The following is a 23543-nucleotide window of genomic DNA, read 5'->3' as shown; positions in this document are numbered from 1 at the left end:
AGAGTCAGAGCACCCAAAGAAAGTCTAAGTTTAGAGAGAGCATCACCATGACATCAGAGCACTCAATTAGCCATCAGGTGTTTCTTATTTTAATGATTTATGTGTTGTTTAATGTTATTCCAATCAGAGGAAGCGAGATTATGTCTGGCATATGGGAAATTCTTTACTGGAAAGAGAGCAATTATTATGCAATTTACACATTTTAGCACACACCCAGGGAGTTAACAAGAAATAGGGTCTAAAGTTTCTATTCTAGAAGTAGAATAACTGGGAGGTCACCATGGAAATATAATAAGAGATAATGAGCATGCTTAATTGGCTTTATTTTCTAAAGAGAAGATAGTTGATGCATTACAAATTTGTCTGCTGGTTCTGATTGTCTAGGCTTATTCACATTTTCCTAATATCATATTGACTGTGTGGTTCATGCAGGCACATTAAGGTAGACACACACAGACTGCTTTAAGTCTTTGATGCCATTAAAGTGCCTTCGACAGCCGATCAACACTGGTTTATTTCCATATATATGGCTAAGGGTTGCGAAAGGTGCCCTGTTTGCAAATCTTCCTCAGGTCTCATCACAATGCCTGATGTTTGGTGGAGAACCTAAATGAATTTATAGAGCCCTGAATTGAACAGTAGCTCCAAACTATTCTATGGAAGCATGATTACTTTTTCTGTACTCTTTCAGCTCTGAGCCCACTACCTATAATGTATTGTATCGGTCTTTGCAGATTCCAATTGTCTCTCAATGCACTGATCAACACGCAAATAGCCCTTTGTTTCATCATGACAATTGAGAGGTTCATATTTCAACCTAATAGTCCTGTATAACTTTAACCATCTATCACAACCTCATTTCATTGCGGTTGCAGTTAATACGCGCTTCCCTGCCAAGTGGAACATTTTCTAATGATGCACTCTCACACGAAAACAAGGCAAGCCAGCCTGGGTTCTGCATCACTCACTAATGCACCCATCCATAATATGTTCATAGCAGCCTGCCTAAAGGAGACAGCGATGACTACCAGTAGGCACTAGCATGAGAGGGGATATGGAGAAGGGTGCAAGATACAAAACCTAAATGACCATGATAATCATGAACAAAGTCACTGCCATCAAAGACTGTATCACCCTCATAATAACATCTGTAGATTTCATATCATTACCACGAATACTGGAAAAACATCAAAAATGGGTATCTCAACAATAACAGTCAGCGGTGGGAGTCGCATCCAAGGGCATTATCAGAGTGAGCCTGTCTTTGTAGGATGTTGATAAGGGTAGCCTAATAGGTGTATGTAAAGCCTGATGTAAACACCATCCTAATTAGAGAGACCTTTATCAGTTCCTCCATTTTATGCAGATTAGACTGGTGCAAACGCTAGTGTCATTATCCTGTAATCAAGTACTATTCAGTTGACAGTGCCGTCTTTTAAAAGCCTGATTAGAATGCATAACAAGGACACAATACTGCATTATTTCAGTCAGTTTATAAATATGTCAATTTTTGAAGCTAACTGAATAATGGATCGTGTCAGGTTGAAATTAATGCATCAGAAGTGAAAAAGAATACTTTATAAAATAGTCCACTGAGGTATTTTGAAATATAATTAAGTATAGGCTATTAAACAGATTGTACCTCTCACATAATCATTGTCTTTACATGTGATATAAATGATGATTAAAGTTGAGTCAGAGGTATTCACGTTATATGTCACAGATATATAAACCAAACTTTGATAAACTATATATATATATATATATATTTATTTTTAGAACCATTAGCCCTGTCTTGAAGACATGTCTAAATCCCCCTAACTTGTCTATCCAGCTGGGCAAAACATTTGTGTGGATGTCTTTTTTAATCCATTGTAGCTGTTTTTTCTCATCTTGTTGAACAAATCACAGAAATTGAACTTTATCATCAGTTAATTAATTTATGCAAAGGTTATTTTCCTCTTAAATTACAATTTTTCCCAAATTATCAAGGGAACATTAAGCGAACCGGCAAGACATTTCCGGTAGCCATCTTTGTTTTTGTTCGTAACTTCAAAGTCAAGTAAAACTTTCCGTCCCTTGTTGCAGGCTGGAGATTTGCATTGATGCAGGTGGATAGAGATGTGGGAAAGTTTGGAAATATTTTCAAAACATCGGTAAGTGTCGTCAAATGAGGCGTTTTTGTTTGTAAGTATGGCGTGGTGTAACGGGTTCAACCTGTGAATGTCATTACGGGGCAACTATGATGAAGATGTTGCTAACACCGATTCTGCGATGCTATTTTTTTCTGTCAAACGAGCTCGGTATAGCGAGCCGTGTTAGCTTACAGTTAAACTAGCTAGCTTGCTAGTGAGACAAAACATTTTGGGAATCTTTACTTGTAGTTATGGTCGTGGCTCAAAACCTCCCACCATCACATTTAGCTGCACAGGAGCGAAGTTACTAAGTACATTTACTCCAGTACTGCACTTAAATTGAAATTGGATGTATTTGTACTCGATAGATATTTTGCACTATTTACTCCATTTATCTGACAGCTATAGTTGCTAGTACTTTACAGAGTTACATTACATATTAGACATTTCAAAGATTAAACCAGCTGTTGCTAACCCTCTTGCATTGTGCGTTAGCCACATGTCAAAAATGATTTTTCCTCTGAACATCTCACATCTGGTTTAATCTAAATAGGTGTTCAATAACCCAAGAGGTAAAATTATCTAGTGTTTCACAAAAACAACAAAGCTTAGAGAAAGTCAATAAATAAAGTAAATGTGTATTTTCTTCTTGTGACCCTGGAGGGGCCTGACCTCCTTAGGTTGGGAATCCTTGAAACAAAATACCCAACTATATATAAAGTATTCAAAACTAGTTCTACGTCCAGCAGCTACAGCAGTAAACTGTTGCATATACATTGATCCATCTGAATCAAACAATCTAATACTATCATATATATAATAATATGCCAGTCACAGCAACATTTTACTCAAGAATCAGCATTTGAACTTTTGTAAGTGCACTTTTCTGATGATATTTTTGTACTAGGATTTTTACCTGTGATTGAGTATTTATTAGAAAGCTGTGCACTTGTACTTTTACTTAGGTAAATTATTTCAGTACCCATTCCGCCACTGGATTTGTGAATCATTGCAGATGAATAGCCTACACGCTAAAGATAGGTAACACGCTATAGCTTTGATCAAGCTCAGTTTTTTTTTTTTTATCAACTGTTACCCTGACAACACCACACTCACCTGCTTAGATCCATTCCTGTCAGGGAGGTGTTTGCTCTCATTGCAACCCCATTCATTTGTGTCTCATGAAGAAGTGTGTGTAGGAGCCTTGGCGTTTGGATTGGTGATGTACATGTGTGAGACAGGGATGAAGATTCAAAACAGAGCGCCAAAGTATTTTTCTGCAGCCAGAAGTGGTGTTAGTGAGCCCCCTCACATTCAACTTGAATGCTACACAAAGATGTGCTGCTGACGTGTAATATTTTCATTTCTGGTATATTTTGGATGGCTTTAACTTGTGATCAATAGCCACCGGGCTATAAAAAAACTGTATGTAGTGACTATTGAGTTACAACTATTGTGATCATTTTCTAACAGTGTGGGGCCTGTTGTAACATGTTAAAACCCACTGAGTTAAAACAATAAGTAAATCTTTGTTAGAATTTGAAGATAGATGAGAGAGGGAATTGACTGACTTTGATACTTTATAAGAAACATCCATTAGTTTCTTTTTATAGGTTTTCCAAAAATGCTGTAAAAAGTATTCAGGCTGTCAGAGAGCATCATCTTACAACTATATATTATTTTTATTTTAGTAGTGCATAAATAAATGCAAGTATGAAGAGTCATACCTGACCCTTTGCATGTGGATTATTTTAGCATTGTACAGTTGATTTGACCAAGTAGCAGTTCTAGTGTTATGTTTGCAGATGATATTCATACAGGGTAACTATTATCTTGTGCAGTATGCACAATGACTTTCGTTCACATCAATGTTTCTGCCATAGGTTTCTGCATGTAATATAACAGATGTGCAATTACCCCATCTAGTGGCTAATACTGGCGTTTTACTGCCCTCTCTAAATGAAAAGAGGAAAGGGGATTTAAAAATGAGGGGGGGAAGTCAGCTTTTGTGCGTTTATTGAAATCAACCAGCTTACAAATTAACTGATGCAAAGGCTTTAAACCCCTTTTCTTATAAACTGGGAGTTTGTGGGAAGTCTTCACTTGGAGCTGGTGTACTTGGTGACAGCCTTGGTGCCTTCAGACACGGCGTGTTTCGCCAGCTCCCCGGGCAGCAGCAGCCTCACTGCGGTTTGCACCTCCCTGCTGGTGATGGTGGAGCGTTTATTGTACTGAGCCAACCGGGACGCCTCCGTGGCAATCCTCTCAAACAGGTCATTCACGAAGGAGTTCATGATGCTCATGGCTCTGCTAGAAATCCCCGTGTCCGGATGAACCTTTGAAGATGTGGAAAGGGGTTGTTAGCTTATGTCAGGTTAGGAATACTGAAGCAGTAGAAGGGTTTTTTTTCTCCACCCACCTGTTTCAAAACCTTATAGATGTACATGGCGTAAGTCTCTCTTCGTTTGGCTTTTCTTTTCGCCTTCTTCTCACTCGAACTTTTCCCCTTCTTTTTGGTTACATCGTTAGACATTTTGGAAACGGTGTAAAGTAATGATATTTAGTGCGTGAAGCTGCTGTAACAAGTAGCTTAGGAATGATTATTCCACTTTTCTGGCTCATGAACAGCTGTTCATGTAGCAGCGTTAATTAGTGAGTTATTGGGTACACCTGTGTGTGTTTGGAGCGGACAGACCGGAGCTGCACATATGTCATGAATACGGAAAATAATAAAACTCCTCCCAGCCCTGTTAGCTTCAGGTGGGTAGTGTTTTTTTTATTTTATTTTATTTTATTAATTGCAATCTTGTACGACAATAATGAGATAAAATGAAGTCACTTCAAGAAAGTGTGCCATTACAAATAACAATAGTGCCCACTAGGTGGCACACTTGTACCAATTTTAAAGGCTTAAAAAGTGGCGTTGCATACCTACTGTAGATTTCACTATAATCCACTGTAATCTTCTATGTAGCCTGTAGGTCACAAAATATCTTATAGACTTAAATTTAAGGGATATATTTAAATACCATTTACCAGAAAACACCTGTGGGCTACATTTGTAGTCACAGCCAGTGTTTAGGTAAGACATGGGTCTGTACTATTTTCAGATAGATTTATGTACACTGAGGCTATGCTTATTAAAAATGTATGGTATTATGTGTTTGCGGCAGGATTAAAGCAGGCACTTGCTCCAGAACCCCAGCCCCAAAAGCCACAGGTTCATTTAGTCTGATTAGGTGTATGACAGTATGACAAAATGCACATATGTTTGGGAATTTGCACTATTACTGTCAAGTCTTGAATCTTGAATATAGAACGGCACTGTCTTAAGTCCCTATCATTTTAATTTAAAATGTATTGACTTGGTGTACAGACTAAACTAAACTCACTCTATTTGGCATTAATTGGGGACAAGGACAAGTGGTGTTTCAGCATTGTGCTAATGACTGTTCCCTTGGCAAAATATGATTTGGGCATATTCTCAACATATCCTCAGCACATGAAAAATTCACAGACTATATTTACAATTTACAACAGCTTTTCTATCCGAGAGGTGGTAGCTGGTTGTAGAGATGAGCACAAAGTAGGTTTTACTCTGAGGCCTCCTAGCGGCTTCATCTGCCCTCTTAATGTGGTCCACAGAATGTATTTCAGTTACAGCTGGTGTTACTATGGTTTCTGACTGTGGTAATGGGGCTATTTGTTTAGTAGCGGTGTGCTTACATCTTGTGTTTGACCTTGGAAACTTTTACTTCTACAACATCCTGTCAAATTTAAGATTGTTGGTGCTGATAATTGGGATAAAATGGTTCTGCTTCAGCCCTGGATTAGCTTCTTCTTTTTTTTTTAGATAGTCTCTTTGTTTTATTTGGGTTGAAAAGTTTAACATCTAAATTGGCCCTCAGAGTGTTAATGTTGTAGTCTCTTAGTATAGTAGCATATTAAAAGAGCAACTAGAAGCAACTTTGATTATAAAACATGCAAGCTTCTACTGCCTTTGACAGCAGATACTGTTTTATCTTACATCTTACCCTTTAAAGTTGATTCCCTACATCCTGCTATGTTATTGCATTTTTCTGATTTCAGTTGGACATTATCTCTTACGTATATCAATGAGATATTTCCTGATACTAACAGTGAAAATTTAAACCAACAATTGTGCAGCTGATGTATCCATTTTGTCTGGTGTATGTGTGTTGTGTGTAGTTCCTAGCTCGTTTTACCATTTTGATTGACGAGATCCAAAGCGCTGGAAGGAACACAAATTATACCTCTCTCTCTCTCTCTCTCTCTCTCTCTCTCTCTCTCTCTCTTCTCTCTCTCTCTCTCTCTCTCTCTTTCTCTCTCTCTCACTCACTCACTCTCTCTCTCACACGCACACGCACACACACACACACACACACACACACACACACACACACACACCACACACACACACACACACTTTCTCTCCCCAAATGGTAAAGCACTTTATCATTTGTTCGTTCATTCAGTTCACTCATCCATGTCTGTCATAGCAAAGCTTGGCACAGGTGTATTTGCTCTGAACATGCTACTGATGTACCACTCAATTTTTTGAGTGAATGTGAGAAAGTTACTGCAGCAACACTCTCTATCAAGTAGGCTGTCTAGGTTGTAGAGAGTGAAGCAGTTTGCCAGCAGTGTTAAGGCAAACACCGTAGAGCTCTAAGCAGTGGCAGCTTTACAATTACAGCTTCATCATGAAAACATTTTTGGGTTTAAGTGGCACTGGACCTTGTATTGAAAAGCTGTAGATATTTGTTTTAAAAGGTGATTATTTTCACTTTTATGAAACAAGGTGTAAGGTGATGCATTTCTGTCTGTAAAAATACAAGCACTTTCTTGTCTAGGCAATATAACATTTTCCAGTGCACAACAGAAAAGAAACACATCAACACAACTTTTGCTGTAACACTTCACAAACCCTCTCATATGCTCCTGGATTTACTAAAGATATTGGTAGATTTGTGTTGATCAGTGACAAACCTGAGTCAGTATTTGGGTCCAAATCTCCTCATAGAACACAGCCATTTGTGTGTTCATGGTCTTGGGCTTTTTGTTCCCCTCTCAATTTTCTTCTCCATAAGCGCACAGCCGATATTGAGCATTTATGCAAGGTCATTTGCAGCAACTGCCACACATATTGAATAGCAGCAATTGGTTGACTGTATTGTGAAGGCCATCTTTTTCTCTGTTGTCTGGCAGATTTCTTCTGTTTGGCTGTTTCATCTGTGAAGAGAAGATGGGGAAAAAAGGTGAGTGCGTGTGCACATCTGCTACCTCGTTAAGTCTGCCTGACAGTCACATAATAGAAAAAATGTTGGCTGTTCTGTTTATCACAGCATTTCATATCAACATACTGCTTAAGGCTGTGAGGCGTGTTTGTTGTATTATTTCTGAAGGATTTGTAGATTAATAGAACAAAGGTTAGCTTCATACCTGCAGTGATTATTCTGTAGTTGCCAAATGCACAAGTTGTGTCAGTCTTGTATACAAATATTCCATTTTGAATTTCTATGAATTTGCACACACTTAAGCAAATGTAAGAGCTGCTTAATTTTGATCCTTATTGAATGAGCAGTTCAAAACAAGGACAAAACTGCATTTAGTTTGTCTTCATAGAAAGGTCTGTGATTACGACACAGATGAAAAAGGGTCAGGAACATTATTTGTCGACCTACGAACTAACTACCACAGTGGACAAAATAGTTATTTTGTATTTCTATTTATTAATATAATCAAACATTTCCAGTCATTGACTTATTTGTTAGTAATTATAAGTTAGTTACTGTTGCAAATGTGCTTATGCTAGCTGCTGAATGTTGCATATAGAAAAACAAAGTGCTTAGATGCTGGGATAGTTTTATAGGATCACACTTAAAGTCTAATCTGTACTTCAGGTTGTGTTCTTGCTCCTTCATGGCACTGCTCTATTCAGTGCAGCGTTGCATCTCTGCTGTCTCTCCCTTAACTTTGTGATGTATGTGCTTTTAAATGTCGACTGCTTTAGTGCCGGGTTCAGTTCCTAACAGGATAATCTGTCCTGTGAGGTGCTTGCCAAATCTGCATAACTTGGGCATCACAAAGAATGACTCACTGTAATTGCTCCTTTTAGCTCTACATCATATCAGGGCGGTTTGCTTGTCATAGGAAATGTTGCTGAACTATAGCAATTATAGCACATTACTTAATATCCAGCATCATTAAGATACACATGGTGAGAGTGGCAACAATACTGCTGTACTGTTTTCACTTGATTAAGATGACTTGTCAAATCAGGTACAACTTTTGTTTAGAATATTTTGCCAAAGCTTTTGCGACACATCTTTATTGACAGCCGATAGAACAGACTTTCTCTGACCTTCATTTATAAGGGAACCTGGGGTCAGTTATTGTATGCATTAGCTAAACATTATCTAAACTAAACATTTCAGTGTGCAGTATCCTATAAAGTAGTTTTGGGGATTAATAGACAACACATTTCCATAGCCCGATATATTACAGAATTTTAAATAAATGTCAGACATTTCCATTTCCATGTTTCCAAGATTATGATTAAGATCTACCATTATATTTAGTCCTGTATCAGGTAGGCACATGTTTGAAACCTTAGTGTAAATTGTAATTTAACAAGCAGAACCTTGTCACTCTTGTCTAGGCTGCATTAGGACCCTTACAATTGTATTGCATCATCATTAATGGTTATTTAACAAAAACAAAAAGAGGTTGTTTTTGAATGTTGAATTAACATTCATTCATTCATGTGACATTGCGTCAATCAGTTAGAAACAGACAGGCTACTAATCTAAAAGCCAGATGTGCTTTTGGTCTGGAATTTTCCAGAACATTAGCTGAGAGTCAAAAGTCAAATTCAAAGGCCCCCAAAATGAGAGTGCAGTGCTCAGAACCACCTCAAATATTAGCCCTCCTTATTAATATTCTCTGCATTATGCTGTGCATTCCACCGTCCACTTAAAAGCCAATTACTGTAGAAAAGTCCACCGCTTTCATCCTGCAATCGGCAACAACAGGCATGCCTGCTAGTATGAATTTGGAATTTAAGTTTCCTAATCTTTACACTGGACAGTGGTACCCAAATGTAAAGCGTGAAGATATTTTTCAATCAATTATTGTATATTGCAATTGAATGTCAAATGCAAAATTCATCAAATGTTTGTTTGCATTTTTGTTTTACCGAAGACAATTCGGCTACTTATCACTATCTACTTTTTACTGAGGTTTTTCAGTCATTATTCAGTTACTGTGGAATCGTGTGTAACATCACCGTAGTCACAGGATTTCACCTCAGTGTTTCCTGTATTTCTCATAAATACTTAGTTGTGACGCCTTTGCACAACCACCACACTCCACAAACTCGTCCATTCCCAGGAGATGAGACATGATTACTGCTTTTGGCTTGCTTACTGTGTGTTTTGCAGCAAACAAGAAAAGCCAGCTACCTTGTTTTTACTACTACAGTATGCGATTTCTATAGTGCTTCCTACTAATCATTAAGGTACATGTGTTGTAGGCTAGTTTATTCTCAAAGTATAATAGTATGTGTAAAGTACCCAAATCATACTCGATTTCTATTGTAGGCAGTAACTTCATTAAATATGACTCCTTGGTGAAGGATTTGTAGTTTGTCAGTGTTTGTCAACAGCACTGATTTACCCGGCACTGTTTGTGATTGAGGACACATTAAAACCCAGTGAAGGTCTCATATGTTAAATGGGCACAGCATCATCCATCACTGTTAAGTGTTTTTTTTTTTTAGCACAGTAATCATTATCGGCCATGACTATGAATACAAAGGAGTGCAGCTGAATTTTATACATTTTAAAGTATTGGAGGTGATTAGCCAGCCTTGAATGAAGCATCAAACACTTGTAAATTCAAACATGTTAATTGATTCAAAGACATTTTGACAAGCAGTCATACTAGATATATTTAAGGTGTCATGATGTTATGAGTCATTAGAGTGACTCAATCCTGTTTTGCTTGGACTACTTTTGGTGGGAAGGCTGCCGTCTTGTAGTTTTAAAATTGCAATACCTCAGACATTGTTTGGTAGACCTATTCCAGCTGGTAGCATTCCCTGTCAGGTAAAAAGACTGTGATAGGTGGATTCAAAACGGCAACACTCTATCACTTCAGGCATCATTTTCCATTTCCTCCAGTGAGCAATTTTCAGATTGCATCTTGACTATGACTTTGCATGGTTGACACTGTTTCTCAGATGTTCATGGATGAAATAGTTGTTATGGTTTTCAAATGCATACCTCTATAGTGTTGTGGGTAATGGTTGCTATGCTGTTTGTGCTTGGTTACCAGGGCAGAATATTGATTTAATCCTCAAGGGCTATGGTCATATCAGTTCACCTATTGTTATGATAATAAGACATCCCCGGGTAGCCAATGAGTGATAATCTTGTTTGGTCCTAGGAGAAATGAAAAGGTTTCTCAGAATGGTGTGGTGAACTTTTAACCCCAATAAAATCACCAACTCCATTACTGGGCAAGCCGCTCTTGTAGTCACACACGATAGCCTAGCACTGCTATAGCCAGACTGTTAAATGGTTTTGAGATTGGTCCGTCACTTGATACTGCAAAAGAAAGAAAATTAGAAAAAAATAGAAAGGAAATATTTTACCTATGCAGTCTCAAGAAAGGACAAAGCATAAATATCTAAGATCAGATGATTTATTAGTCATGTATAATAATTAAGAAATCATCTAACCAGGTGGTTTGGGTAATATATTTGCTTTCTTTACTTATTTGCATTGTTATGAAAAGGTTAAAACGTAGACATTTCTGGAACTCCATTACGTATGGCAGTGCAATAAACATGCAACCTGTGGCATTCTTGTATGCGAACAAACATGTTGATGACAGAGACTCTAGGAGCAGGTTAGAGAATAATAAAAATGAAGGTGGTATCCAGATTGAGAGACTACCCCTGTGAGCACAGACACACAAGCAAAGCAGCCATTCAGCAGTGGGATGGATCCTGACTACTAAAGAGGAAGAGGGAAAGAGAGGGAGAGTGAAAGAGAGAGCGAAAGCAAGAAATGGGGGAGTGGTGGGAGAGAGAGAGAGAGGAAGCGAAAAAGAGAGTGAAAGGCTCCACACGGCAGAATATAAATCTGTATGTTAACAGGACTAAAGCTGGAGGTCTCGAAGCGGCTTTAGTGGTTGTACTGGTGGGGGGTGGCCATAAAGCATCAAGAGGTGGTCTTCCCTATTAACTGAGGATCTGTGCAAATAAAGAAGTGGGACCCGTGGAAGCCGTGAACGCCGGTTGTCAAGCACAGTGGTGGGTTGGTCGGAGGTCTCTGACCCTCTCATTTTCATTTCTGGAAGAAAAGAGAAGAGCAAAAGAGACACGAGAGAAAAAGGAAGGTGGCAGCGAGGGACCAGTGAGCCATTTCTCTCTTTATTACCTCCATTCACAAAACCATTGCATCCCATTATCACAGCGATGTAGAGGCATTCTCTCCGATTGGAGGAGGAAGGGTCCCATTGACTGCTTAGGCTTAGCACCTCTCTCCCAACGCTAGCCCTTTTCATTGCAGTCTCCCCCTCATCTCTCGCCTCTATCCTTACGTCTGCTGTTTTCTCTGTTCTTCTCTCTTTTCTTGTTCCTTGTATTCTTGTCCCTTTTCACACCACTCAGGAATCAGGAGGCATTGCGTTTTGGTAGAAGTGGGTGTTCCTGGAGCTGTCATTGTGTTTGGTGCCGCTACAAAGGACAGCTGAGCAGGGAGTGAGAGGGACAGCTTTGGAGATAATAAAATAGCAGCCTGAAAGAAAAGGGGGGACCTGGGACTACAGGAACAGCTGACATCCACTGGACAGTGAATTGTGATGAAAAGAAAACTGTTACAAAGACTGACAACCATTTAAGGTAGCTATTTATTGAGACCATTACCACTTGAGAGAATAAAGAAGCAGTGTGCCAAACCAACACTGCCGGTTGGATTCTGCTATTGCTGTTGCTAAGCAAAGTCTGTAACCTGAAGTTATCTGGGAGACAGTATTGAGCATCATCCTACAGCCATGAAAGGAAGCTCAGAGGAAAGCATTGAAAGCATCAGGCCCTCCAACCTGCAAGCTTTTGCTAACATATCCACCTTACATGGCATGAGTCACATATTTGCCTATGGGCACATGACATTCCGTCGGTTCCTTTGGACTCTCTCATTTCTGGGTTCACTAGGCTTATTGATGCTTGTCTGCATGGATCGAGTGTCATATTACCTGGAGTATCCTCATGTCACCAAGCTTGACGAGGTGGCGGCTACAAACCTCACCTTCCCAGCAGTTACCTTCTGTAACCTCAACGAGTTCCGCTTCTCCAAAATCACCAGAAATGACCTCTATCATGTAGGAGAGCTCCTGGCCCTCCTCAATAATAACTACCAAATAGCCAACCCACACTTGGCTGAGCCCGAGGTTCTGGCCGCCCTTAAGGATAAAGCAAACTTCCAGAACTTCAAGCCCAAGCTGTTCAACATGACTGATTTCTATAACCGTACAGGACATGACATCAGTGATATGCTACTGCAGTGCACCTTTCGAGGAGAGGATTGCTATCCAGTGAACTTCACCACAGTAAGAATTCATTCTTATCTTAACTTGCTGCAATTCTGCACAGTATGTCTGCTGTTCTGTTTCCTGCCAGATCTGACAGCCTGCACCTGTCTTTTATGTTCAAATAAGCTGAGACTGAGTTTTAATGTTGCTTGAGCAATATATTTGAAACAAATGTGTGGCGTTTGTGCATTTGCTACTATAATAGACTGGTGTTAATGCTGTGGTTGTTTCTGAAGTGTTGTCAGTAGTTGCAAAAAGCTGCTGTTGGTGGTGTTGCATGTGTACTGTAGTTGAATGCTTTGCTAAGAGCAATTAGTGCATAAAACCTGTGTTAAGGGTAATGTCCTGAAATTAAATCCTGCAAAGATTTACCTTTTATGCCGTTACTGACCTGCTCAGTGATCTCAGCTTGGGTTCTAAGACGAAGGGAATTATTTTTGGCATGTGTGTATCTCTGTATCTTGAGGAAACACTTCCCCATAAGCTCAGGTCAAATAGATTGTTAAAGCATGCACACAGGCATTTGTTTTGGCAAATGTGTCAGATGCTGTTATAACATAGTTCAAATCGAGGTTCCTAACTGCTTTTTGCTTTTTTGTGAGGTTGGGGTCACTGTCCTCTCTCTTGTCATTACTCTCCTCTCTTGTTTATGCTAATCTTTTAAATAGTCATCAGTGCTGCTTTCAGAAAAAATATTTCTCAGTAGTCCCTGGAGACAATGTAATGTTTGTTGTGCATTTCAAATGTTTAAACAAAACCAATTACGTCTGTTATATTATAATTTAGGAAATCATTCAGAGAAAGGTGCTATGGTACTGAGTTATCACCAAGCACACATACTCTGTGCTTTGATTCATTCTACACTCCATTTGCCTATCCAACCAATCAAACGCAACTCTTCATTCACTACACAGTATGAATGAAGCCCACTAAACTGCAAATGGTTTCCTTTTGGGTGCATTAACAGTAAATCCTCATTCATTTAAAGACATTGAACATGGTTAAATAGACACAGTAACATGAACTTGTCCTCTTGGTTGTTTCATGTGTTGATTAGAAGCAATGGAAGGAATAGATTTGTTGTGGGTCCAAGTGTGGGTCCATTATACCCTCATAAAGATCTTAACACACCCAATTACTGTATCTGCACTATAATCTACACTGTGAGATGGGGCTGTTTATTCTTAAAAATTGGCAGTTAAAAACGGAGTGTGGGTAGCCGTTAATGTAAAGGTTGGTCTTATAGTGAGTTTTTTGGATTTTTACTGCTCAGCAACAGATCCTAAAAGAGTAAAATGATGTGAGTCCTGAGCCTTACTTTAAAGAGTTAAAGTAGAACTACAATTAAATCAACATAATAAAAAATAGTAAGTAAAATAGTGGGATTATATTTCTGCTTTGCAGTTTTTTCACTAGTGTATCATGATTATGCCGCAAAGGTTTCTTTTCCTTTCATTCCTGTGTTCTCCACTTTTGCTTTTATTCAATGCAGGAAACATTTTCGAGTTTGAGCTGTTTCATTACCATTAGCCCATTTTATTTGAGAGAATAACAGACCCAAAAAGCCATAGGCAAAGCTCTCCTTATCTCTGTCTGGGTTGTCAATTATTCTATTTAAACAAGAATACAGTGCGTTGGCCAAAAAAACCTCCAAAACAAACAAAAAACCATAAAGATGCATCCTTTTATAACGGTTCATTATTCTCACTGTGTCTGTGTCCTGTATACCATTTCTTAAGATGCAGGTTTGATGGAGTAACACCTAACTTACTTATCTCTCAATTGTGTCTATCCACTCTCAAAAATACGATTTCTTATCTACATTGTATCTTTAATCAACCCTGAAAGAAACCCCAACAGATGGCCACTTTTTAAGTGACTTACTCTGCAATCTTCAGAGTCGATCAAAGTCCTTTTCTGCTGTAGATAAAGCACTAATTTAATGTTGCTTTTAAGTCTTATTTCTTTTCAATCTCTTTCACAAATATTATAAATTAGGAATCTCCATTTACATACATTTTTTTTCCTGGCAGCACTCAAGAGTGTCTAGGGAAACAAATCATTCAAGCAAACTTCCGTTGTACTGCTTGATTGAAAATGCTTGCAGCGTCAAATGAACTAGTAGAAAGATTTAGTGAATGTGGTTAGCTTGCACGTTGTCTTGTTTTTGTTGGGCAAATTTAGTTGTCCAGCACACTGTGAACTTTCACCTGGCCAAGAATTGCTGGCGTCACACTTGAACAGTCTTGTTGATACCCATCCATCATTGTGGTGTATTGATTGGATGGAGTGGTTAAAGCAGTGACCACACCAGACTGCGTTATGCTCTCAGTGGGCAGAAATGTGTTTGTCAGGACTTGGATGAGTGCCAGTATACCATACCCATCTAGCTGAGTGTTTGGTGCTGTATCTGATAATAATCTCACACAACTAACTGCAAGCACTATGGCTTGTTCACTAATGGAGTAACTGAGTTCATAACCTGCCTTCAGCTACTGTTCTTTTGAAATCTTCACCAGAAAACACAAAACCAAGACATGTACCTAATATACTAGGTTGTTTTTGGTTGACTTTGTCTACAAATACATGTTCTTGTTGTTTTCCTTTCCAAACACAGAATCACTATTCACTGTCAGTACGCTGATATTTAGACGACGACTACAGGAAATTTTCAATTATTCAGTTTCCCCCACAGACGTGTTGAGAGGAAGATTTACAATGCAAAGGACTGTGGGAGTGATGAGCTTTGACCTTGAATAAATGAAGGAAGAATTCCATTAAGTCTGGGTTATGATGCAGTTGGGAAACAAAGCATTAAAAATGTTTTGCATTGTAATGGATGGGTGGGCAAGGGGTGAATGCTAATTTGTATTTCCAATGCCATTAACCACTTTAATCCCTCGTAATGATTTTATGGGGTGCATGTTCCCAGTGTCATGAAAAAAATTTGATTTTTTTTGTGTCCCATGCAAGGCCAATTTTGAGAACATTTTGTACCGTCAGTTGATATTCAAAATAGCCACTTGAGCATGTCAAAACATGAATGCCATGAAAGAAGTTATAGTTCTCTAGCATTCTGTCAGTTCTCAGTTGTCAGTAGCACTAGTCAGGGCAGTTGTTATTTATTTTATTTTTTTTTAGGATATCCTGGTCTTTTATGAGTTTATTCTGTAAGCCCCCTGATTCTTATGCCTAAAATCCCTCCACAGTGGGCTTACTTTTCAGAGTGATGGAACAGATTTAACATAGTCTCTTTGGTGAGGTGCAGAAATCTACCTTCGAGTCTGAAATGAACCACAGCTCAAATCTTCTGCTGCTCACTAGTAATGCCAAAAAACCTCCACTAAGGACTTTTCTATTGAAAGATCACAGTAGGATTAACCAGATATTAATTTCAACGCTTTCTCACTATATCAACAATAATGCACCTTAAAGTCCAATTTGAATTGGTGGAGATTACACCAGTTTATATTTTTAAGGTTGTATATGATCTTAAATGGCTGTGTTCCTGTCCACAAAATGACCTTTATCAATATGTATTTATTGACTTGCTGTGACTCTGACAGGCCACATGAGTAGTCTATGACTAATGCTGTATGTAAATGGAACCTCAGTCAATGTTAGACTGCAGCTAGTGAACAAGAGGTTGATTATCATAATCTTATGGATCGGATGTAGTGCTCCATTCTGAAGTCTTGACAGGTCATGACAAGTCTCTCTGGGCTACATTTCTGTCCATTTCTTACGTAGTGTGTAAAATCAGTATTCATCATCACATTTTGCTGAAGCTCAGTCTTTAAGATGTGAGTTGTCTTTCATCTTATCATCCAGATGACAGCAGGTGCCAAGGGGATGAAACATGGCTACATTTAAGACGAGGCTGACTGACCCAATGTGACTTGTGGATCTACATGTTGGAGATTTAAGAGATTTGGCTGAGGTCCTCAACATTTGGAGGCTCATTTCCCCTCTAAAGCAATTGATGCTAGAGATAGACAATATATTTCCAAGGCCCTGATATTGTTGGCTTATCACAGATACTGTATGTCAGCAGTGGTGTATATGTTGGCTGCTTTGCACAAATAGAGTACATAGTGCAGTAAAACATGCTTGAAGTAATTTTACAACAGCCATAATTTCATTGTTTGTCAAGCAGGTTCTTTTGTATACAACACTCTGCGGAAGCTTAGTTGGCAGAGTAAAATGTCACAATATCAGCAGATTGTGATGCAGATTCTGCTAATAATAACTGTAATGATTAACCATAAGAAATATATCTTTGTTCCAAACTATTTGATAACCAAATGAAGAGATCCTTGTATCAGTTCATAAATATCAGCCAGCAGACCTGGAGGACATATTAACTTGTCAAACAGAGATGTAAATAACTGAACATTTGCATATTTGGACTCAAGCATATACACAATATTATTATACAGTTGGCCTTAAGATTTATACAAGTACATTTTTACATATATTTATAATTTTTAATCTTGATTTTCCTTTTTCTTCACACTGGTGTTTTAACATAACCTTAAGACTATGCCACATTGCGTTTCCCTACACATATTATTTAATCCTTGAGTACTTTGCATCCAGACACAGCAATATTAGCATTTGCTAGTGGTTTTGTTACTAGCTCTTAGGCTATCTGGTTAAATGCTCATATGTTCACTGGTCCACTAAGCACTAGTGGCTATTATCCATTCATTTATTTTGGCTAAATAAATGCTCCATATAGCTGAACAGTTTATCATTACATATAGTCATTAGTCAGTGAACCATTTTCCGAAAGGTCTATACTGTATCAGAAAAGTCCTGATAACAATACATACTATAGACTCTATAGTATGTGTTGTTATCAGGACTTTTATTAGTATTGGCTGCCAAAATCCAACATCACTCATGGCCTTATTGATGCACATGCTCAAACTTTTGTTTACATATTTTCTTGTCATGTGTACATACACTTAGGCAGACACACAGAGGTATGTCTGCAGTCAGGAACTTGGCAGCTGACACTGAAACATGGAGCCTTGTGTAAACTTATAGGGATACACAGTGAGAGCTTCACAAAGCTACTTACCATGAAATAGAATTTTCAGCAGTAAAAACACATACTGCTCCAGCAGCCACTGTGTGAACCTACTGTAGTCATTTGATTTTGTTAAGTGGATATGTGGGCTGACTTTGTGGAACAAAGCTATACTCACAATCAAGTCCTTCTGCATCATTAAACCGATCAGTTTTAGGAAAAAAAATTAATTAATATATCCACACTGTACTACCAGCTGCTCGGAAACAGCAATTGATATGTGAACACGGTGAAGGGAAGTGACACTAGGAACTGTCAGGGAAGAAGACAACAAGATGCTTCACTGAATAAGGTTTCATGAGTTTTTCAAGAGGTGATGAGTTGTGAGAAGAGTGTGGCAGATGTACTCTGTATAAACTTTGGAGCAGAGGGAGGTGGATAGAATCGGAGAGCATGGGCATATCTGGAAAGTCAGATATCTTGTAAATGTATATACGAATACAGCTAAGGTGCAGTTAATTTTATAATGTAGATGGAAACATCACATATTGCCAACAGGTTCTTGTTTATTAATAAATCCTTTATTAAAACAGGTAGTCTCATTGAGATTGGGATCTCTTCTTCTTTTTTCTTTGTGTACAAAAGTAAACATGCAGTTTAGACATAAATAGATATAAATTCATGGACATTAAAATAAATACAGCTATGCATTATGCATTATACATTTTCACATTAAAGAAATGCATGTACAACTGTGATTGTTAAGTGCAACCTTTTAAAAAAACTTTATATCTTTTGGAGCTCATTCCATTTGTATGCAGCATAGTATCTGAAACCATTTTTTCTGAGTTAATTGTGAACAAGAGGTACAGCTAATGTTAAAATGTTGTGTGACCTGACATTGTAAGTACTGTATTTAAATGTAAGCAGAGAGCAGAGGTAACTAGGCAGTTTTTGCAGCAGAGCCTTATAAATGAACAATATACAATGCTGCGTCCTTCTGTTTGTTAACAAGTACCATTCCACCTTTTCATATAGGATGCAATGGTGAGTGAGAAAAGTGTAACCTGTGATGAAGCATAGTGCGGTGTGATACACTGTTAGTCAAGGGGTTTCATTGTGGTGGGAGAATCATGAATATATATAATATCATCATAGTTAAGAGCAGATAGAATTTTAGATTTTAATTTATTTTTAAGAGTTATCTGTTTTACGGGACATGTCAGCACTAATTAAACATCCTTGGTAAAACATGGTCATTACAGAAATATCTTCGGACAAATAGTCATATTTTGTCCAAGAAGTCCTGTAAGTGATACTGTCAGCTTATACATACACATTAAACCTATCAAAATTAATAGTGAATGGTGATACAGTTTAATTTAGCAGCAGTTATAAGCAATGGTGTGTATGCTCAACCTCACTGGTGAAAATATAGCTGGTGCAGACAATGCAGCTACTCTGGGAGTTGTGGTCTGAGCAGGAACTGTATCTATCCTTGTTACAAATAGTGGACCCTATGTCACCTCTAGGACATGTTTTAGAGCTGAAATCCCTAAACAGTCCTCTGCCTTTAAAATTTTAAGTCCTTTAAGTCACTTATTATTGATCACCAGTCTCATTCTACTGTTTACAAGCTTACCTGTAACATTGGGGTCTTCATTACTTAGGACAGAGAATGATAAACGTGCAGAGAGAGGGAATATTCATATCCGTGTGCATGGTTATTGAAAGAAGTTTGAGCCTAATCTTCTCTACCATCCCAAGTATCAAACCGTATCTAAAAATAAATGTATGATGCTGTAGAAAGAGACAAGCTGTAAGTGGAAAAAAAACAAAACATCATTACATTTGAGATACATTTATCTCTGAGTTCAGCAACATTCAGTTAATGTAGTTCGAGTGAAGCACCTCCCGAAATCCACAGAGGCGGTGTATACACAGGTATATGGCATGTCTACCCACCTCTGGACAGGGGGGATTTACTGTTTACCTCCCTAAAAAGAAAAAGAAAAAAAAGCCTGAGATACAAATCATTATCGATCTCATAAAGCAAGGCTGTAGTCAATCATGTTTACAATTTTGTGGTACAATACAATATGTGGTTGTAAAATATGGCATTAACTGATTTTAGCCATTAAGGCATGTGTCTCCCTTTAGGCAGTATAGCATCCTGGGCGGAAGCACTGTCTTCAGGATGAACTCAAGGACTAAAGTCCCTTCTCTACCCCTAACCATCAAGCTTCATGGCAGGGTATAAAATGTATAAGAATGGGTTTAACACTACTACCAGGTTAACTGTGCACATGCATAACTACAAAAATGAAGCAGACAGTATACCCATGTACCAAGACACCACCATAGCACAGACTACAGGTGAGTTAATCCTGGGACTTCTGTGATCGCAGCCTGAGGCTCACTTAGAAATTAACTCATCAATGTTAAAACAACAGAGTGCAGAAGAAATTATAGAGCATGGGTGTAATTATTTTTATGCTTTGTTTTGTCATAATCACTGAATAACTCTCTTGTGATTTTGACTTAACAAGCTTGTTAGAAATGGCAAGTTTGGTGTATCATGCGGCCCAATCACATCCAAATATTTTAATGGATGAGGACGCAACAACAACAAATCCACAGTAAACAATAGTTACTAGTGACTGACAAGCTGCTTGATAGTTTAATTCATATGAACATAACACTTTTTGTCTTATAACCTACCCAATGTCTCCAGTAACTGTTTTGGAATATGACAAATATTTGACAGGCATCTCAGGAAGGCTGAAACTGTCCAACTTGACTGCAGTTTTTGTAATTTCCCTCAACCTAAGCTGGCGACGCCTGTCTGCATTCCAGTCGGGTGTCTCGAATGAGCCTAATCTCTGTCTGAGGTTGCCTTATGTCGCCACTCACATTTGACATCAGCAGATAACAACATTAGTTATTACTGCTGCTGCAACAGCAGGTCTCCTGTAATACCTATGAAAAATTCCTATAGGGACTGTTGCTGCCCTGTAGTAATCAAAAGTTAGTTTATTGTGATGTTAGTTTGCACAAAAAGCAATCCCTGACAGGAAGCATCATATGTCTGGTTATGATTACTACATGACAGTCTTTTGCATTTTTATCTGATAATTGTGAAAAGACAGTTTTTGATTATATAGATATTATCAAAAGAAAATGATGCTTATTGTTCTTGGATCCTCAGTGCAAAATAATTCAAATAATTACAGCCATGGTCTCTACATTCCTTTGTATTCTGTTGTTGGTGTGACAGGTTTTACTCTTCCTGGCTTGCTTCAGACCTTGGTCAGAAACCGAGGCGGGTGGTATAGACAAATTTGATATTGTGCTAATTATCACAGCAGTGGTAATTACTGCAATAGCAGCAGTCTCACCATCGATATGTGAAGATATTTACTAAGATACTCCAAACAATCATAAAAAGTGAAGCTCATGCAGTGCAGTGTGGTGCAGGAGAGAACTAGTATGATATATACAGATAATAAAGGGCAGTAGTGGGAATGCTCAGCGTCAGTTTGTATTTCAGCCAGTCAATACATTTTTCATTGATTTTTGGCTGATGAAAATCTCACTGTTTGTGTATTATTGGGTATTCTTTGATCATTCTGTCAGATTCTGTCAAAAATGTATCCCCATTAAAACACTGGAAACAGCACAATAAACATAGCACAGGTTCCCTATCTGAAATACGAGTCTAAGGATAGAGGGTGTTGCGTGCTGTACAGGTTTTAACGCCCTTTGATGAGAATTTATTTGATTTGTTGTTACTTGCTATATAATAATTAAAATCAGGCCATTTCTGTCTTGACCCTGGCAGGGCAAAGGCTTTCAATAATACATGTTTTTTTTTTTTGTTCTGCCTAACTGTGTTCAGACAGAAAAAAAGAGAGAATTCTAATGGCGACATGATTGCATACAAGGTCAGCGCAGATACGTGATTTGCCACAAATTCAGCTGAACTGATGGGAAGACATGTCTGTGGGAGTGGACAATGTTTCAACTATGAGTGAAAAATGTGCCCTTATCCCAGGGCTTTATGAATATACTTTTATAAAGAGTAGAGGAAAGAGGGGAAAGGAATGTAAAACAAGATGAAGGAAAAGCTGATCTTCACGGTCTCTGGAGTCTCAATTCTCTACAATGTGTCTTTAACAAGTTACCAGGATGTTGAGCGGCATGTGCAACAAATCGCTGACATTGGTGGTGTTTCTGGTGGAAGAGGATACATTAGAAAACAGGCAGAGTAGATTACGAGCTCAAGTACGACACATTCCCAGAACTAAGGAGTCATGAGAGGCCAAGTAAATACTTCGTATCTAGATGTGTGAAGAGTGCCTAAATGTTACGGGGGAAAACAGTTCCTTGATTTTGCCATATCATGATATAAACAGATTTTTATATATATATATATATATATATATATATATATATTATATATATATATATATATATTATTTTTTTTTTTTGTTTGTTTGTTTTTGTTTTGTTTTGTTTTTTTGTTATGAATATTGCAAAATGATTTCAACCATATCCCCAGCCCTACTTTCCATGATGAAAATAATCAGGGTCCAGTAACATGTTAAAGTGAGCATAATGAGGGTCTTTCAAACATTAAAAGATAATTCAAAATTGCATTAAAAAATTAAAGTAACATTTTTTTCTCCAGTATCAAAGCTCCATGTGAGGAAGGTAACATCCCCTGATCACAGTTTGACATTAGAAGCCATACAGTGGTGCATTGCCTCCCTTATATTTGCAGATGAAAAGAGCACGAGTCACTGAGTTTGCTTGAGACTGTTACTGTTATGAATTTGTGATCTGTAAGACTTCACGTAAAGTAATATCACTTGATGAAATTATTTGTAGAACTATGCATTATCATTGTGAAAAGCAGATTCATTTATACTGTAAGCAAAGGTTAAACTAGATTGATTTAAGTCCTTGACTTAGGATAAAACAGCAGACAAACAGAGGATGTTGCTGCTTTCGCAAAACAAGCACTTGTATATTTTTGTAGTTGCCTGGGCACAATGAGCATTTTGCACCTTCTATTTGCATGAGTGCTTTTTCCATTAAAGTACAGCAACTCAATGAGGAAGCACAAATAAATATGTCTCTGAGTAAATCGATTGGGCCTCCTACATGTTCAGAATGTTTATTAATTCCCACCAAATCTTGCCCAGAGCTTGAAAACAGGAGACTCCTATAGTCCCTTACATTTAAGTTCACTAATCACACGGACAGAATTGTGCTAGAAAATAATTTCACCTGTCATTACTTTGATTGTGACCTGCGTCACATCATCATAAATAGGGCTACAGCGCTTAACTCATTTACATTCATGGGCTGTGCTGGTTCGTTTATCTTCACCAAGACTGGATTACTTTATGTGAAGGCCAAATTGTCAACATGTCCCTCTGTATCGTACAAGCCCAGCTCATGACAAAGAGCAACACTGCTGCAGTTTGTTTACGGGAAACAAAATGTTTCCACTCACACAACTCTTGTAGGAATAATGAATACATTTGAATAATCAAATTTCTGCACTTCTCAGAAAAGATTGAGAATATTTTACCCTAATAATGAAAAAGTACAAAGTTGTTGTCTGCTGTGCTTTTGTTTTGATATGAGATAGCTTGCAGTCTTGAATTACTGTTCTTAATGAAATTAATCTTAGAGAGATTGGTGTGTGCCTCCGAGCTCTACACTAGCTCCTTTTTTTCTTCATT

At 38.1% G+C, this 23543-nt stretch overlaps 2 protein-coding genes across 3 annotated transcripts in view; one reads left to right on the top strand and one right to left on the bottom strand.

The window, feature by feature from the left end:
• Positions 1–4133: 4133 nt before the first annotated feature.
• zgc:92591 (uncharacterized protein LOC436997 homolog) lies at positions 4134–4884 on the bottom strand. Its single transcript, XM_056390559.1, has 2 exons — positions 4555–4884; positions 4134–4471 (listed from the first exon to the last, which is right to left on the bottom strand). The coding sequence occupies exons 1-2, from the start codon at positions 4666–4668 to the stop codon at positions 4235–4237; spliced, it is 351 nt and encodes a 116-aa protein (XP_056246534.1). The 5' UTR covers positions 4669–4884; the 3' UTR covers positions 4134–4234.
• Positions 4885–10995: 6111 nt separating this feature from the next.
• Positions 10996–23543, top strand: part of asic1c (acid-sensing (proton-gated) ion channel 1c) — an 89564-nt gene continuing 77016 nt past the window's right edge. Inside the window, exon 1 of one of the 2 annotated variants that reach the window (XM_056390557.1) lies at positions 10996–12773. In XM_056390557.1, coding sequence (XP_056246532.1) covers positions 12219–12773 — 555 coding nt within the window. In that variant the 5' untranslated portion in view covers positions 10996–12218. The remainder of the gene's footprint in view (positions 12774–23543) is intronic. The other variant, XM_056390556.1, reaches the window with a different exon arrangement.

The sequence above is a fragment of the Seriola aureovittata genome, chromosome 12 (genome assembly GCF_021018895.1).
Source record: "Seriola aureovittata isolate HTS-2021-v1 ecotype China chromosome 12, ASM2101889v1, whole genome shotgun sequence".
Lineage (NCBI taxonomy): Eukaryota > Metazoa > Chordata > Actinopteri > Carangiformes > Carangidae > Seriola > Seriola aureovittata.
The sequence above is the reverse complement of the archived record's forward strand: the minus strand, read 5'-3'. Positions and strand labels throughout refer to the sequence as shown.

Coding starts and splice junctions, on each gene's coding strand:
- zgc:92591 (XM_056390559.1), bottom strand. CDS start 4,668: ATGTCTAACGATGTAACCAAAAAGAAGGGGAAAAGTTCGAGTGAGAAG. Junction 4,472..4,554: donor TCTATAAGGTTTTGAAACAG/GTGGGTGGAGAA, acceptor ACATCTTCAAAG/GTTCATCCGGACACGGGGAT.